Here is an 18,735-nt window from a genome sequence, read left to right as displayed (position 1 = left end):
GCGAGCGTTAACGCTACATACCAAGAAAACGAAAAATGTCCCTTTTCCGATGTGTCAAAATTGTGTCAGTACTCCCTTAAGCCGTTCGCAGTTCCAATGAAAGTGCGTCCCCCGAACGACAGGTTCCTCGTTAACAATGCATAGGCTGACCGTCAACAACGAGGCCTGACAACATCACAGTAATGCTTGAAAAAAGCTTTCGGGGTGTTGGGATGCCTTCACTCGGCAAAAGCACAACGAGCGAGAAAGGAGGAGCGGTACCGAATACCGCACCGTATTTGCGTACCGTATTTCCGTAACTTGCTAAAAAACTATTTTGTCAATAAAAGCCCGCGGGCAGGGGCGTAGCCAGAAATTTTTTTCGGGGGGGGGGGGGGTTCAACCATACTTTATGTATGTTCGTGCGTGCGTTTGTATGTGTGCGTGCCTATATACGCAAGCAAAACTGAAAAATTTCGGGGGGGTTTGAACCCCCCCAAACCCCCCCCCCCCCCTTGGCTACGCCCCTGCCCGCGGGGAGACCACCGTCATTGGGTTTACGCATGCGGTTACGTTTTCTTTTATTCTTGAACCTCATTAGTTCACGTAAAGTGCGTGTGCTGCCACCTCTGGTCGAGAGGTCGAAACAAGTTCAACGTACTTTGCGAACGCCACCGGGAGATGGCGGCAGCAGCGGCTTTATTGACTTTCTGTTTCGGTTGCCGATCTCTAGTTGCCGTGTTCGGAAACGGAGAGTGGTGACATATGGAGCAAGCAGAAGCATTACGATGTGATCGTGCACTTGCGCAAGATGGCCGCCTCTGACGAAACGGGCGAAGAAGTAATTGTAAGACGCGACCCAGCCAGACGCGCTTTCGACATATCTCGCGTAGTGTCGATATTCGGCAACTGCAAATGCTGCAATCACCAGACTGTGCGGAGGCGTAGAGCGTGTTCGCTGCAATCACGTCTGCAGTGCGGTTGCATAGCGATTGTATTGTGCAATAATGTTTCTTAATCTTTATATGAAGAGAGCTTATTTTTTCCTACATGTCCCAAGACGAAGGTTGGAGGTTAGGAGGGAGGGGGAGTGGGAGTGTCCGTGTACTACCCCCCCCCCCCTTTTTTTTTTGGTTTTATAACAATATTTCTTGCGACAGAATTTCGCGTTTACGTTCCACAAGATGACATCGGGGGAACTAAACGGCACGTGCTATAGATAACTCTTACTTATTTACGCTTAGTCTACCAACTATATATAGCACATAGCGCAGCGTAGTACCGTCAAAGCTGTGTATGTAATACATCTAGTGGAGGTACATTCGCGTCCGGAAGTGTCAACCTGACTTTCCTGCCAAGGTCTTCTGCGAATCACGCGTCGCTAATCGAGCAACGCAGGTGCATGCAAGCTGATGACGTAAGGGTGGTGAGCCGAAAACAGCCCGTATTGTTTTTCAGCCTTAAATTGACGAAAGGAATGCATTCCAGCAGACTAGAATCAACGTGCTGCATTAAAAAAAAAAGGGGGGGGGGGTTGGTTTTATAAAGCGCAGCTCTCGTCAAGGGCAGACGCAACTTTAACAACGGGCGCCATGCATGCACGTTGTGGCAAAGGAAAAATTGGAGTTAAAAACTAATCGATTTTCTCGCTATAGCCCGACACCAACTCGGTCCGGCTTATTTAACATAGCGAGATCACATTAACACCCTCAAATATCAACTCACGTGCCAATAGCGCAGATCGTGCAGTAAGCTTTGAAAAACCGTGCCTAAATATTGCTAATTTTACAACCTATTTGAGTAATACCGCTTTCTTTCATCTCGACGAATACAACGGCTGTAGTTTAGGGTAATTAACAATTTCCTTTTGTGAAGGGGTGAGACATAGAAGACAAAAATAGTGACGTGTTTATGTTCTGCATTTCGATCGCTCTTTCGAAATCGTAATTTGCAGAACTTCTATGTCGATGGCCTTGCTTCACCTTGCGCTGGGCTGAACCGACAAGAGAAAAAAAAATAATATCGACTGCTGAACATCTTCGAGAAATTTTAATTATGTATCAGTTAAGTGCAAGTCCACTAAGTGAGTTCGTCACCATTCGTTCGAGGAAGCGCCATACCATTTCGAAACGGTCACTTATTTGCCACGTGGTGGCAAAGTCTTGGTCTCGAAACGTCGGGTTTCCTCCAAGAATTTGTGGCTGGAGGTATTTCGACTTCTTAATTCTTCCACCCAGCCAGACAGACTTCTGTCGAAATGTTTACATTTAGGTCCTTCGAGCGTGTAAAAAAAAAAAAGAACGCAAAATGAAAAAAAAAAAAACTGTTCCTGCCAGGGATCGAACCTGGGACCTTCCGCGTGTTAGGCGGATGTGATAACCACTACACCACAAGAACTTTTTTTTTTGTCTTTATTGCAGGGCTTCAGTTTTCAACCGTGAGAAGAGAGTACATCCTGTCTACAATTGTTTCATGTGCAACAGCAATTCCATGCGAGGTACCCAATCGGGTACATCCTTTTGCATTTTTTGCAATTCAGGAAACGAAGTCAGCGTCTCACAAAAGTAATCTATGGCTCGCCGAGCGTCAACATCAGCGTTACGTACAGCCATTCGGGACCTCCAAATGCTGTAAAGCGCCAATAACATTGTGATATCATAAGGAAATCCATCATCATTTTCAATCATCAAATACCTTATGCCCTGTGCGTCCAATGGGAAATCTTTCTTTAGTGTCCTTTGCAGGACGTCCCAGAAGAACACCCCGTCCCAGCATTCCAGAAAGACATGCTCAATGGTTTCTGGTTTGCGACATAAAAAGCACTGGTCACCCCACGGAACGAACAACCCCTTTTCAGACAACCACGTCTTAACTGGCAAGACACCAGCATGAAGCTTAAAGAAGAAAGTTTTAACCCCCGGACGCACAGGCATGCCTTTTACGCGTTTTAGCACTTTGCTCCATTTTTCACCACAGTACTGAGAGCGGTACAAGGGAATGGGGAGAACAACATCACATAATTCTTTATATAACTTTTTACGGGACACAGTGCCTAAATATTTAATAGAAAATCGTGCCTTGAGGAAGCGAAATGACTCGATAATCTCTTTAAAGTAACCTTGTGTTCGACCTTTCAACCTAACAGAAGACACTACAAACTCAGGCAAAGCATTGGCCAACCGCACTTGGCAGACCGTGCGCAAAAACGGGTCTTGAACGTCACGAAGGTACAAGAAGCGATTTACAAGCTGTCGCAGAAACAAATGCGACAAACCCAAACCACCGTCACGCACACGTCGAAAAAGATTCGTCCTAGTAGTCTTCTCCCAGGTGGAACCCCAAATAAAGACGGCAAAAATACGATGAAGTTTTTGAAGGTTGACTCGAGAGCAATGAAGTACTTGCAACACGTACCACAATTTTGTAATAAAGAACACGTTACAAATGGTAGCGCGTGCAAAAATGGATAAATCCTTGGCCTTCCATTTTTCTGCTTTTTCTCGGATTTGAGATGTCTGCCCGTGCCAATAAGGTTCACTGTCGCTGTAATTTTCGAGAGGAATGCCTAAATACTTAACCGGTGTTGTGAGCCACTGGACGTTCATGAAATAATTTGGCGTGAGCTCCCAATCTCCATGCCAGAAACCAAGACATTTTCCCCAATTCACTGCGCTTCCACTAACCTCACAAAAGCGTTTTACGATGTTAACTGCTTCTGCAATACTTTCGAGGTTTGTACAAAAAATCGCTATGTCATCAGCATACGCCAGTAGCCGCACTTCACATGCATGAAGCCTGAATCCTTGAATTGCGTTACTGTTCAATATACTGAGACAAAAGCTTTCAATGAATATGCAGAAAAGGAGAGGAGAGAGCGGGCACCCTTGGCGTACAGAGCGCTGCAATTCTATAGACTTTCCTACCTCTTTGTTAACTATCAGGCGAGTAGTACATCGTGTATATGCCATCTTAACGGCTTCTGTTATCACTTTACCAACGTTCACGTGCTCTAAGACTGCTATGAGCAAGTCATGCGGAACGCGATCGAAGGCTTTCTCCAAATCAACCTGAAGCATCGCAACCGGAGAGTTCATGACATCGCTGCATTCTAGTACGCACCTCGCTTTATGAATATTCGTGAAGATGCTCCTCCCCTTTATTCCACATGTTTGATGCGGACCTACAATTTCTTTTATTACGCCCTGTAACCTACGTGCAATTATTTTCATAAAGATTTTGTAATCTACATTGGTTAGACTGATTGGTCGATAAGCGGAAACCTGCCGCAATTTGATTGGATCATCTGTTTTAGGAATGAGAATAGTATGGGAGGACAGAAATGACGGAGGCAGAGATTTCACCTCAAATGCTTCGTTGAAAAGGTGCGCCAAAATTGGAGACAACTCGTGCTTGAACTTCTTGTAAAAAGCCGCACTTAGACCGTCCGGTCCAGGCGACTTGCCGCAGTTGAGGTGATCGATCGCTCTCTCTACCTCACCCACCGAGACAGAGAGTTCCAATCTATCTTTAGTTTCATCAGCGACCTGCGGCATGGACGACAAAAATTCTTTTGTGAAGTGGTCACGATCTACAGGACCTATTGCAAACAGCTTGCTGTAATACTCGTAAAAAGCCTGCGCAATGTCATCCCTGGCATTTGTTAGAACACCATTGTACACAATCTGTGTTATTAAATTACGCTGGGCATAACTCTTTTCCATACCCAGAGCGCGTTTCGTCGGACTCTCATCAGTTACCATTTTTACCGCGCGGGCCCTAATTATTGCTCCATGATATTTCTCGATGTCTAGAAGTTCCAATTTTTCTTTAACAGCACGAATGTCTTCCTTAAAGTTTCCCGGCATTCGGCTCTCTTCCTCTAAAAGTGCCTCCAAGTTTGAACGTAAAACGTGCTCATTTCTGCGTCCTTCGAACTTAAGAATAGTGGACTTTTCTATAGCTTTCATTTTTATTCTTTGCTTAAATGTTTCCCACTTTGGACCAGTTCTAGAGCTATTGTCGTCATTAAGCTCTTCTATGCTCTCTTGTATTAATGTTTGGAAAACGTCGTCATCAAGGAGTTTGTTATTCATTTTCCATAAATCCCAATTAAATTTTCCTTTCCTTTCTTTTCTGCTGCAAATGGTAAACTTAACCAAACAATGGTCAGTGAAAGATAGAGGAGTTACAGAATAATCTGTACACAAAGGTACAATATCAAGCGACACGTAGGCACGATCAAGGCGAGAGTGACTTAATCCCTGAAAATGCGTGAATTGGACGCGATGGCCACTCGAAATACTTTCACCTAGATCCTCAAGGGCGTAATCATTTATCATATCTGCTAACTTAATTGTACTCGCCTCGCGATATGGGGTAGAACTCGTTTTGTCCCGTGCCGAACAAACGCAATTAAAATCGCCGAGGAGGATAAGAATGCGGTCAGTGTTACAATAATCACATACACGGCAGAAAAAGTCTAGACGCTGAGCAACGTCAGTTGGTGCATACAAACAAACAACTCGCCATTCATTGCCGGCGAAAACAAAGTCGCAAATAACAAGGCGACCCGATTTACAGCTTGTGACCGACTGTATACCAATGCCCAAGCAGTTATTAATAAAGAGAAGGCATCCTCCGGACGAGCCAACAGCATGACTAACACACACATTGTAACGCGCCGAAAAAGGGCGTACCATGTCATCGGTCCGGTCTGCACGTTCAATTTTCGTTTCCTGAACTGCAATTATATCTAATTCCTGCTCCGTCGCAACACGATACAATTGGTTTTGTCTCCTTTTAGCTGCCAATCCACGAATATTAATTGTTCCCACGCGCAGGGACCTTTCCAATGACACAGTTCTGCCGCCGTTCGAGGCCGACGGCAAGACGCCCTCGTCATGCATATCGACGCCTTGCACCGACGCCATTGTGGCGGCTAAAGATTTGCATCTTTGTCGCCCCTTGATAGGGACGAAGCGCGCATGCGAACAGCACCGCGCGCTTTCTTCTTTGCACCACTGACACCCACAGACGCTTCTATCTGCCTCATACGCTGATCCTGCGACGCGGCAACCACATCCTCATGGCGACGTTTTGCTGGTGCTGCCTCGGCGTCCATCTCCTCCGCTGCAGTTGCGATGACCGCCGGTTCTTTGCCCGCTGCCTCTGGAACTTGAGAGACGCTGCATGCGTCCCGCTGTTCTCTGGCAGATTCCTCCGCCAGGTTTCCCACGTCGACGCCGTCCGCGTTCGCTTCCACCGGCTCTTGACGCTTACCGACGCCCGCGTTGTCCATCGCCGACGGTGGGCACCCGGAGACGCTATCGTCCTTGGCCGCTCCCTGGTCTTTTCCGTTCATAAAAATTGCTGCAGGTGCCGCAGCCTGTTCTGCCTCTTCCTCGTCCATGATGAGCTCGCTCTGGTCTGAAACAGCAGGCCGTCCTACCGCTCTGGCGTAGCTCCGCGTGCAAGCCTCCTGTGTGTGGCCAAATGCATGACATTCGTTGCATTTTGGAACTCTGCAGTCCCGCCGTATATGGCCCGTATGTTTGCAGCGAAGGCATAACGGTGCTCGCCCTGGCGCAACAATGAGCGCTGTACCGCTGCCTAGACGAATCTGATGCGGTATATCGTCAAGTGCAACACCTTCCTTCAAAATTAGTCTCACAAACTTCGTCAGGGAGTCAGCACATTCAAATCCTTCCACTTTCCACCTGTCGTTTGTCACCTCCTTTACTTCACCATACTCGCTAAATGTCCTTCGAATGCTTTCGTTAGAAACATCTAAAGCCACCCAGTGCAACTTTAGACGCACCTCTTGCCTGTTAGGGTCAATGACGATGCACAGCCGGTCCTTGACTACCAAGCGACCTGCTTCCACAAGCTTCTTTTTGGCCTCATCTGTCCGCAGGTTGACAAGCCAGACGTGTGACATCTGGTAGGCACCGATAACAGCCACATCTTTGATGACACCGGCGTCTTGCAAGGGCTTTCGAAAATCTTCGATGCGATACGGCCTTCCTGAAATATCGCAGTGCAATACGACTGCACGCTTCATAGCATCACCTGATGAAACAGTGGGCAGTACAATCCTGTAGTCCTTTGGCACGGTAAAAGATGGGGTACCACGGCCGTAAGCGACCGCTGTCGCAGCTCTCTGGGAGCTAACCATCCTGCGTCCGCACGCGTCGGTGACCAGAAGCAGAATGACTACACCACAAGAACAGAACGGGTAGCGCCGTTCTCAATGATGTAGCAATCGCTACTATTTCGCTGCGTGTGCGTGCGTGCGAAGTTGTGTTTTGAGTCTCCTTCAAGGAATGGCAAGAAGACCTGCAGAGGGACACTAAATAGAAACCCCCTTTTTTTTTTTTTTTTCGTATTAGTAAATTACTCTTTCACGATACCAAGAACACCACGCTTGCTGCAAGAAGATGCTTGGAAATCGAGAAAATGCGCAAAAAAATAAAAAAAGAAAGATGCTGGTGACGACTCCACCTTGAAGTATCCTTACCAGTCGCCGCGACGTCATATATTTTGACGGCGTCTACTAAGGCCTACGTAGTCCCTCATCGGTAAAAATGGTGTACATTGTCTTCCCAGGGAGCCAGAGAATCAACATACCAATTTTAAGGAAATTTTGTTGAGCCATTCTGGCCAAAATACGAAAAAAAAAACACTGTGAAATCCGTGACGTCACCATCGGACATTTCAGCGGGAAATTTAAAAGTGATAATTTTGAAATTTGTTTTCTGACCTATAAACCTACGGCGGTAAAATTAACGACATTAGAGCTTTCAGCGTAACATTTATAATTCTAAACGTATTTATTGTTTCACGTTACTGTACCATTATTAGACATATAACGAAGCCATTGCGCATGAACCGATGAGCTCACTTGCTGACTGCTTTTTTTTTGTTATTTTTTTTTTAATTTGAGCCGAAACCTAAATATCATTGCGAGGCAGGGCGTAACGGGACTCCGGAAAAAGTTTGATCCGTAGCCGCAAAGCTGTCACCGCAGGTTATACTACTATCATACAGCAATTGATAATGAATGTACATCTCAATTGTATGTATATTTTCTTTCACTTTAGCAGGTAACTCGGAAGTATTAATTATTATTGCTACATGCTTCGACAATGTCGGCTGCGGTTTAGGATTCTCCAAACGTTGGGCTCGTTTAAATCCAGTACACCTATAACCAAGGCGGCATTGACGCACACGACGTGTCAAATAGGTCGCAGCTGTATATGCCGAAAAAAAAAGAAAGAAAGAAAGAAAGAAAGAAAGAAAGAAAGAAAGAAAGAAAGAAAGAAAGAAAGAAAGAAAGAAAGAAAGAAAGAAAGAAAGAAAGAAAGAAAGAAAGAAAGAAAGAAAGAAAGAAAGAAAGAAAGAAAGAAAGAAAGAACAAGGACGCATGGTCCGACTGATGCCTTGAACTGCGGGACTTGCGTTCATGGATGTTACACCGAACTCATAAAGCGACGTAGCCTAAGCTTGATGAGATATTATTTTGTAACGATCTAAGGAACACTATAGAGGAAAACGATTTTGCTCGTATTAGTAAATTACGCTTATACGCTACCCAAAACAACACGCTTGCTGTGAGAAGACGCTTGGCAAGCGAGAAAACGGGCAAAAAAAAAAAATGCGGGTGGCGACGCCACACTGAAGTTCCCCCACCAGTCGCCGTGACGTCACAGACCTTGACGGCGTCAACTAGGGCCTAAGTAGTTCTTATGTCGTTGCCATCGTCCGGTAACCCGGTCCCACCTATCCGGCCTCTCACGTTTTAGACTGCGGTAACCCGGTATTACGCTAACGAAAAGAAGTATACGGACAAACTGATCCGACCGACCGTGATGGCTTAGCGGGTTTGGCGTAGCCATGGTGGGCGTAGCGCTACTAATCTGGAGGTCACGAGATGGAGCCCCAGTAGCTGCGGCCGCATTTCAATGTGGTCGAAATGGAAGAACACCTGTGCACCGTGCTTTGGGTGCGCCTTCAGGAATCCCGGGTGCTCTGAATAAATCCCGTCACCGGCTACGACGTGCCTCACAAGAGTATTCCATGGCTTCGGTAAGCAAAGCATACTTTTTTAAACACAAAACCATCAATAAACACTCTTGTTCCAGCTCGATGGCCTCGCCATGTGCCTAATTAACAATGTGTGACGCTTTTTAAAATTTTTTTTACCAGTTCCTTCAGCACACACGAACACTAAAATAAATTAGGGGTTATTCATTGAGGTACCAGTAGGAGTGCCTAAGAATAGTGCCATATTAATATTTTTAAACTGTTTCTTTTCCTTTTTTTATTAATTTTTGTGTTTTATTGTTATTGTCCTTTTATTTTTATGCCTAACTTGTTAATTTTGTCATAATTTCTTTTTAATTTCGTAATCGATGGCTCTCTTTACCTCTTAGTTAGGTAGCGCTGTTATAAAGGGCAGACAACTCACGCAGGCTTTAAGTATCCCGCGCGCTTCGCTGACGATGAAATTGCTAATTCTTAAGCATGGAACCAAATAGCAAGAAATACTAAAAAGAAACACGCATCGGGAAGAAGGCGTAACAGCTGCTACCTCGCTTTCCCCATGCCGCTTGTCCTGTTCTTGTGGTGTAGTGGTTATCACATCCGCCTAACACGCGGAAGGTCCCAGGTTCGATCCCTGGCAAGAACAGTTTTTTTTTTTTTTCAAGTTTTCTTTTTTTTTTGCGGGCGGATAGTAGTAGGGTATCCGGAATAACACGCACTTTGATCTGCTGACATGCTCTAATTGCTGACAAATGACGTCACTATTTGACTCAAACGGTGTTTCTCTTTCGTCCCTTCTATAGTGGGGTACATCTTTACAAGGCAGCGGCACTTTTACCTCGAAGCCGTATTAATACGAGCCTGCACCAATGGGCGCGCACTCTAGACCGACGTCACGAGCCGGACGGCCGGTGACCCCGCCTACGGGGACATCGACCGTCACAGAGGCAATCGGCTGCCGCGCTTCTGTGATGTGGGCGGGGCCTGAATCACCGAAACCGGTGCTACATCGTCCGATGGATGAATGGACGGACGGGATGGCTGGATGGATGTACTGCTTTGACGGCATCGTTATTTAAAATAATTTAAAAATTGTCCACGGAGGTTTATATAACGGAGTTTATTGGAATTTAAAAATTGTCCACGGAGGTTTATATAACGGAGTTTATTGGAAGACTAGGTAACAGTTCAAGGTTTATCAGTCGCAAAGCAAGGTGGTAGCTTAAAGGGACATTAAAGTAAAGCAATAAATTAGTTTAGACTGATAAATATAACTCTGAAAAACTCCACTGTCATCAATTTCACCATCACAGGTTTATTATTAGATGAGAGAATCAATGTCAAAAGTTTCACTTTTAAATTTCCCGCCGATATCTTTCAAAGGGCCTTTTCAAAGGGCCTTTTTTTTTTCACATTTTGTCCGCATTAGCTCAACAAATTTCCTGAAACTTGGTATGTTAAGTCTCTGGCTACCTTGAAGACAATGTACTTCATTTTACCGATTAAGAACTACAAAGGCCCTAGTGGACGCCATGAGACTCCCGCCTTGGTTGGCACCCGTTGCATTAGGCACCTCGCTGGTGTTGACGCTGATTGCATCAGACAGTCTATCGATGTTGACGCCACTTGCGTCAGACGTTCTACCAGCTTGAATTCCTTGCCGAAGCAAGGAAGTTTGGGTTGGGAGCCCTGGCATAACAGCGGCCAGCGTGGCATCATCCGCAAGGGGGTGAGAGAAGAGCGCCGCGTCGCGGCGCGTGGCGGAACCACCTCAATTACATTTTTTCAAAGGGGCGTGCACCGAATGGGACGGCCGGAGCAACACCGCCGCGCGCCCCGATCCAGGCGGCAATGGGCCAGTGTAGCTAACGCGACAAAAGGCGCTCGGTAGCGCTGCTTGCGGCGCCGTCTTCGATTTCGTCGTATTCAACTCATGCGCTATGCCATGCTGCCCTCCGCGCTGGTCGTACTGTGCCGCTGTATTGTTGTTAGGATGTCTCACATGTGCTGCGCTATGAAGGCGCGCATATATTGTCTCTGATAAATCGACAGGCTTGGATTGCGGCAGAAATGCTAAAATGAACGCATAGACTGCGATTACAGCAAAACAAATGTTCTGTAATCGTATAATGAGGCTTCAGTTAACCGCTATCGCGCAGAAACGACTGTTACATTCATGACAATAGTGTTCAGCGAAAATAGAGTAATCCTACAGAAATCACATGTGCTTTCGGTTTTAATTTTTACCGGCACTACAATCGTCATCGCGTCAACCAAGCAGTTTTGTGGGCATGTTTCACGCTAATGGAAGAAGACCGCACGCAGATCGAAAAATTCTCTTTTAAAAATTTCTACTAACTTTCCAGAGAAACCGCTGCAAGGTTGGACACTTCAGACAGTACGCTTTCTATTGTGGACAAAACAGAAAAGCGATGAAGGACGGTAGACAGTCCCTTAATGAGACGACACCATATGCGCTTCTCGTCTTTCAACGTGTTGTGAGGCTAACATGTGTTGTTTTTCCGTTTCGCAGTACCCTTGCCTGGCAGCATGATCTTAAACCACGTTGGGAACGGTGTCAGGTGCCTAGTCGAATGCGACAAAGTTGTCGCGGAAGGCCACACCGCTAAATCTAAATTGCCGTTGCTTCCACGAGCTGCTGCGATTGTTCCACGTCGCATTGGTGGTGCAGCCTTTCGGGCTTAGTAAAAACCCATACCGAGTTTACCTGACCTTGAACGACGAGGCAGAAATAGCAGAATTGAAGTACACATGCCCCTGCAGTGTAAAGCAAAGCCTCGTGTTCGCATATGACTGGTCGCGGCGTGTATCGCGATTTTCGTTCTATGGCGGCTTGCAAACAGCTTGCTCTTATCAAATCTACTCTGCGGCAAATTCAATGCTGGCATATGCCGCAATCATTTCTGCAGAAACGCTTCAAAAGAGAAACAAAATATACACGCATCGCAATTTAGCAGTGGCGATAAACTCGCTCACGCATGTTCGTTTAGCGCTTACATGGTCCTTAATGTTGCTGGCTCGCGAAAAGACACTGTCCACTCAGTACAAGATCACGCGTAAACACTACCCGGCTTTCCGTACTTGTATTTACACTTCGGAACACTGAGAACGGTGCTCATCGGTGAGTAAGCACGACGGAAAATCGCAAAACTATTGTAAGGCTCGGCGAAGCTCGTTTAAATGGACTCGCGAGTCGCAACTAAGCGCGAGTAAACTTTGCATTGACTGCGCATGTAGCGCATAAAGGAAACCGAACGCACTGCGTGCTTGCAGACTCCATTAACACACTTGCGGAATTACAGGAAAGCACAGCCAAATCACGACTGACACTTTAGGCCACGTTGCCATGAGCTTTGGCGGACTGCAACTGTCTTCACGCACAAAGAGCGAAGCAACTACGTACAGGTGCCCCAAAAGGAAAACGGAGCACGCGAACTGTGGCCAAACGGGGCGAAACTGCATGCCAACGCGCTCTATGAGAAGATGCGCTGCAGATAGCGAGATTGCGTCGGCATATCCGGCTGACCCATGTCGATATTCTGGTGCTCGCCTTATCGCCGGCTCGAGCGAAGCCGCGCTGCTACCATCGCTGCTCGTCAGGGGCGAAAGTGGTGGCATTCTGGGCGATGCAGAAGATTTCGTCACGACGCGGGCAAACAAATGGATAAAGAGTTGAAAGCGTCCCCTAACGAGAAGTGATGATAGCAGCGCGGTTTCGTTCGGGCCGGCGATAAGGCGAGCATCAGAATATCGAGATGGGTCAGCCGGATATGCCGACGCACTATCGCTATCTGCAGCGCATCTTCTCATAGAGCGCGTTGGCATGCAGTTTCGCCCCGTTTGGCCACAGTTCGCGTGCTCCGTTTTACTTTTGGGGCACCTGTACGCATGCAACAAACAAGCATAAATGCTTAGATTACCCATAAGAATGCGAAACGTGTTGTCGGATATAACTACTCACTATGCCTTCTCGTAAGCGAATGCTTGAACGTAGCGTCGTCGAAATGCTTGCTGCCCATCCTAGCAAGGCGCCTTGCCGTTGCGCAGGCCGTTGCGAAGCCTGGCGAGCCACCCTCGGCAATCTTCAGCGTAAACGAGATAGTATTGGAAGCTTATCCCTGTTTCTGTACAAGGTAGGTGGCATTGCTGGACCGTAAAAGAACGTCACCATCGAAAACGAAGCGTTTTCTGCGGATACGGAACACAGAATTGTGATTTGGAAACAGCGGCATCGTACACTTCCACACACACGGGCTATGTTCCCACATGGTTTTCCTATCGTAACGGAGCGACGGGGCTGCCACCTGTAGGTTGATCTCGCGGCTAAAAGCTGGCCAGCAGCCATCCAGCAGCCGCTGGCATAGTATATTAACTCTATGGCCGCTGGTCTATGGCGATCCCTTCAGCCCGCTGAATGACCTGGAGATGGCGGTCTGGATTTGCGCTGAGCAGCGCGGCGTCCCACTGCTCAGGATTAAAGGGGTACTGACATCAATTTTCGAAACCGAGTTTACTCAGCCGTACAGATCTCGTGTGTACAGAGACGACTCTGCGCAAGTGTGAAGCTCGTTAATGTTGGTTGGTTGGTTGGTCAAACTTTATTAGTTGTCCTGAGAGACGCGACTAGCGCTTAGTCGGCTCCTTCCACGTTGTGACGGGCGGGCTAAGCCTTACCGCCGCATCGTAGGCTCTCTGGACGGCCCAGACCTCATCTCCGTTGTTGGGGCTTACGACGGCGGAGCATCACTTGGCTTGGTTGATTGATCGCTGCCCAGTAACAAGAGGCATCGCCAGAGCCTGTGCTCTAAATTAGCTACCTCCCCAAAACGGGGGCACGAGATGCTAGTGTATCAGGATAAATTTTGTGAAATAAAGCCAAATTTATATGCAAACCCGTCTGTAAGTGTCGTTGTCTGGGTTCTGTGTAATTTCCTGCGAGGAGAGGGCTCATTAATGTCGATATTTTGTTTTGACATAAAGGTCAACTTGACGCACATACTTAGATCGACACTTGCGTGACGTCCGGCTACAGTACCAATTCTGGCATGATTTATGGCTACTTCACGCACCAGAATGGCTGGTTTATGATGACGTCGTGCGCCAAAACCTTCAAAATGGCCGCTTGAGCGTTACCAACTGAGCCAGGAAGCGAAGCGACCGCGGAAACGTCACGGTATCTTGCGCGAGCGCATGACGAGAAGTTCAGACCATGTCGTGACGTCACGATACAGTTAGGAGCCGAATCTAGCTTTTAAAAACATGTTGGAATTATTTTTGTCAGGGCGCGCTCACGCTTATCAGCACATTATCTAGGCTCTTGAGGGCTTGGACTTTAATTTGACGCAAAAACAAGCGACAAATGAATACTTTCGTGTCAGTACCCTTTCAACGATCGCGAGTCCTTGTGACGGGTTTGTCGGGAAAGCCAAGATTATATGCGTTCGGTGTGCTAACTACTTGTTGGCATTTATTGCATGTGCTATTTTGTACACTTCTGATGGATGTACGAGTATAGTAGGAGATTAGTCAGAATACCCGTCTTAATAATAATATTAGATTATAATAATAGTTGTTGGGGTTTTATGTCCCAAAACTACGATATGATATTGAGGGACGACATAGTGGAGGGCCCCGGAAATGTTGACCATCTGGTGTTCTTTAACGTGCCCCTAAATATAAGTACACGGGCCTCTATAGCATTCGCCTCCATCGAAATGTGCCGCCGCGGCCGGTATTCGATCAAGGTAGCTATTTGGGCGAGTTGGTCGAACTTCATCATTAAACAGCGCACATACACGACTACAAAAGAAGAACATGCCGTCGGTTATTTGCTTCTTCTTTTGTATTCGTGTGTGTGCGCTGTTTTATGACAGTATTCGATCCCGCGACCTTAGGGTCAGCAGCAGAACACCGTAACGACTAGACCTCAACGGCAGGGGAAGAATACCCGTCTTGAGTTGCCTCCAGAAGACTTACTGTCAGGGATGTGCCCTGCGCTGTACAGGGTTCTGTTAAGTCTGTAGCGATTACCCAACGTTATAACGAATATCTTGCTCTTAGACCACACCCTGTTCGAGCTGATTCTGTAATTGGTTTGCGGTTCCTTATGCGATTGCATGGGTAACTTCGTTCCCGAACAGACAGTTGTGCGCTGTCTTCCAAACAATGTGGTTGGGGGCGGAGTTGGGTTTTGAGCCAATAAGGAATCCGCCTTTATCACAGTGCGCCACGGCGCATGCGCTGTTTCCCTAGCGGTAGAGGCCCGAAACGTATTGGTAAGGTCTCCGCCCACCTCTCAATCTCAGGGACTTCTATAGTTGTGGCTGTCCCGGTCGTCCCGGATCACCAACCGAAGCTCTGCCCCTTTAAGAAATCCTAGAAAAACGACAGAGGGCGGTACAGGAAGATGAAAAAGGCGGATTCGGGAACTAGCGATAGGGGAAATTATTCTTCGGGCAAAAATGACAAATTTCATATTTGAAATCACTTATGATTTTGGAGCGGCAAGAGGAGATGCCGCTGGTGATCGCCGCTTGCTCCGCTGTTTCGGGGTTATCAGTGGAGACGAATCCGGCGAATGTGATACGCCTCTCGCGGCCTCCGGCCTCCCACCGAAATGGTGCATGCATGTCCTCTATAATGTGACGTGGCCTTACCCGTCGAACCAACGATAACTTCCTGCTGCTTAGACAGGCAAAAATTTGTCTCCAAACAAAAGGACTGGAAACCTATGTTGTAAGAATAGCGTGGTGGTTTGAATACAACAGCTTTTTTCAAGAGCTCTTGCACTCCACGCAATCAAGTATACACTCACTCGGTATTACACACAAGAAATGTGAGTGCACATGGAACGCGAAAACTTTCTGTAGATGAACTAAATATATGGCACTTGCGCAGACAGGGTACGCCGGCACGTGCGTAATTGTTTTTGGTTTGCTACCAACAGCCCTGTTCTAGGTACCGATATTTTCTGGGACAAAAAAAAAGTCTATAAGTTATCGCGTGAATTTTTCAAAAGAGCGCCGTCATTGTAATTTCTAAGCGTGGTGTTTTAAAAATGCAATCTGCTGCTTTGAATAGCCTAAAAAGAACACACACATATAGACTTCCTTTCGTCTTCCCCGCACAACCAGAAGAGGCGCGCTGACACCTTCCGTGGGGTGAATTCCTTAAAGTTGTATCTACCATCTCCAATGTCCACAGTCGATAACGTCTCTGTGGCTTCCGCAGAGCAGCGATAGCGTACTATATTCGATAGTCCTGTAATGCAAACGCACCGAGGTCGCATGTTCGGCGCTGCTTTGGGGCGTGTTTTTTTTTTTCTCGAGGAGGCGCAAATGGACAAACGTTAATGTTAAAAAAAACAAAGAAGGCAATAACCTATTATTAATTTTAGTTCAAGATTTCCTTCATCTTCGTGCATCTGTCAAATTTCGCTCATTACGCAGTTATCTTAAAAGGGCCCTGCAACACTTTTCGAACATCGTCAGGAAATGGTGCCTATCGGTAGTCGAGGCTCCTGTGAGCATGTGAGCCAAACATTAAAGCGCAGCACGCTGCAGGAATTTCCAATTAAATCTCAACAACTTTTTGTTTATATATATATATATATATATATATATATTATATTATATATATATTATATATATATATATAATATATATATATATCTATATATATATATATATATATAATGAGCCGCGCGCAACATTTGTACGCTGGGCAGCGCGCGCCTTCAAGGCAAGAAATGAAAGTGCTCCCTTTCATGCCCCTCCCCCTTCCCTGTGTAGCTCTTTCCTCTTTCTGCGCGCTCGCTGGCTCGAGAGGAGAGAGAAAATGCTTAAAGCGTGCGACAAATCCCTGTAACTCCGACTGCCCACTTTTCTTGACGCAATGTACTACGCTCGCTTCAACGTTGGCAGGAATCGGTGTGGCAACACTAAGGGAGACTGGTATCTTGTCAGCTATGTGCGACCAGACAAAGTCACCAACTGCTATCAGGGCTGTTATAGATTTTCTTAAGATCACAGGACTGGACACCAGACTATAGCGAAAGTACTATGTCACGTGGTTATTGTATATACGCATATCTCTTTCCTCTCCCCATCATCACTCCTTTTTTTCCCTTTTCCCTTTTCCCCTGTGCAGAGTAGCAGGCTAGAGCGCACTAGCTCAGGCCCACCTCTCTGCCTTCAAATAAATTCTCTTTCTCTCTCTCTCTCTATCTCTCTCTCTCTCCGCTCGTACTTGACGGATTCTCAAAACTTTTGCGGCAGTCAATTCGTGAGGCAATGAATTCCGACAATGAGGCCATTTTATGAATACTTGAAGAAGTGTCGCAGGTCCCGTTTAATGCGCAACAGTGCAGTTCAGTGCGCTCAGAACATACCGGCCTCCTTAGGCTCATTCCCAACTCCGATTGCGGTCTCACATTCAGGGCAGGAAAAACCAAACTCCCTATAGAAACTTTCCCGCAAGTGCGCTTCCATTCCCTGCATATTCACCCAACTAATGGCGGCACCTTTCGTGCTTCAAGTATAGAGATGAGGTCCTATTTGCAACTGCTGGGGCTTGTCTATTATGCGTGCTTATGTTAAGACAGCCAGGCCTACATTTCCCACGCCATACAACAAGCAAACAGCGCTTGAACACGCTGTTTACAGTAAGTGACGTTGTGCAAACTGTATAGCATGGAAAGATAGCTTTAAAATTATGAAAAGGGTCTAAAGGCCGAGGAGCCAGCCCCTGCAGTGTGGCTGCGTGGTTCTGACAGGAATTGCGTACTTTGCTCGATAAGACGCGGTCGCGGGCGCTTTATCTTGACAGGGATCAGCAGAGGGGTAATACCTTTGCATGTGCTGTTCTCGTTGCTCGGCCTGCGATGAAGTGACAGACATCATGAAGGTCGCTTAGCTCACTGAAGCACCCGCCACGGTGGTCTAGTGGTTACGGTGCTCGACTGCTCACCCGCAAGTCCCGGTATCGAATCCTGGCCATGGCGGCCTCATTTTCGATGGAGGCGAAAATGATTGAGGCCCGTATGCTTAGATTTAGGTGCACGTTAAGGAACCCCAGGTGGTCGAAGTTTCCGGAGCCCTCCACTACGGCATCCCTCATAATTATATCGTAGTTTTGGGACGTTAAACCCCAACAAATAATAATTATTATTCACTCGCTGCAGCGGCCACGTTTCCTGCGCCGGCGTTTCGTTGAGTTACGTTTGGATGTTAGAGGAGCAGAATGCTAGCCTTACTTCGTATAACATTCCAAATTGTTGCTGTCGCATTCATTGCTTCGCCCTTGCAGCGAAACTGTGACAATTAAAGTGTAAGCTGTCGAGGTCACAACAACAGCTGAATTTGGTGGCGATGTTATCCACCATCGCCGAAGGATATTCCTCGTGCGCTTACGTTGCGACTGTGCTGCTTGTTCCACGCAGGCCTAGCGTACTATTCATTAATCTTTTGGTGCATTGGAGAAGAGATTTAATAATACAACTTATCATTATTTATCATTAAGGTTCACTCAAAGGGCTCAGGTTTGTGCTCAATATCCCAAAACTGCGCAGTGGTGGGGGCCTAGCTACACTGACATCATCTTCAATAGAAGCTTCGTTTACGCTTAAAACGAATGCATGTATATAGTGCTCTACATTATCTTTTGCAACGAGATATTTGTTCGAGAACATGTGGT

General features: G+C 46.7%; 1 protein-coding gene and 2 non-coding genes across 3 annotated transcripts; 1 reads left to right on the top strand and 2 right to left on the bottom strand.

Moving 5' to 3' along the window:
- Positions 1–2,303: 2,303 nt before the first annotated feature.
- Positions 2,304–2,376, bottom strand: Trnav-aac (transfer RNA valine (anticodon AAC)). Its single transcript has one exon. It is a non-coding gene; the product is annotated as a tRNA-Val (tRNA).
- Positions 2,377–5,917: 3,541 nt separating this feature from the next.
- On the bottom strand, positions 5,918–7,153 carry LOC125758229 (uncharacterized). The gene has a single exon (XM_049415208.1). The coding sequence runs from the start codon at positions 7,151–7,153 to the stop codon at positions 5,918–5,920; it is 1,236 nt and encodes a 411-aa protein (XP_049271165.1).
- A 2,441-nt stretch (positions 7,154–9,594) lies between these two features.
- On the top strand, positions 9,595–9,667 carry Trnav-aac (transfer RNA valine (anticodon AAC)). The gene has a single exon. It is a non-coding gene; the product is annotated as a tRNA-Val (tRNA).
- The last annotated feature ends 9,068 nt before the right edge of the window (positions 9,668–18,735 follow it).

This window comes from Rhipicephalus sanguineus, chromosome 4 (assembly GCF_013339695.2).
Source record: "Rhipicephalus sanguineus isolate Rsan-2018 chromosome 4, BIME_Rsan_1.4, whole genome shotgun sequence".
NCBI classification, from domain to species: Eukaryota; Metazoa; Arthropoda; class Arachnida; order Ixodida; family Ixodidae; genus Rhipicephalus; species Rhipicephalus sanguineus.
This window is presented reverse-complemented; position numbering and strand designations above follow the sequence as displayed.

Bases quoted from the DNA above. Each gene is read 5' to 3' on its own strand.
- LOC125758229 (XM_049415208.1), bottom strand. From the start codon at position 7,153: ATGGTTAGCTCCCAGAGAGCTGCGACAGCGGTCGCTTACGGCCGTGGT.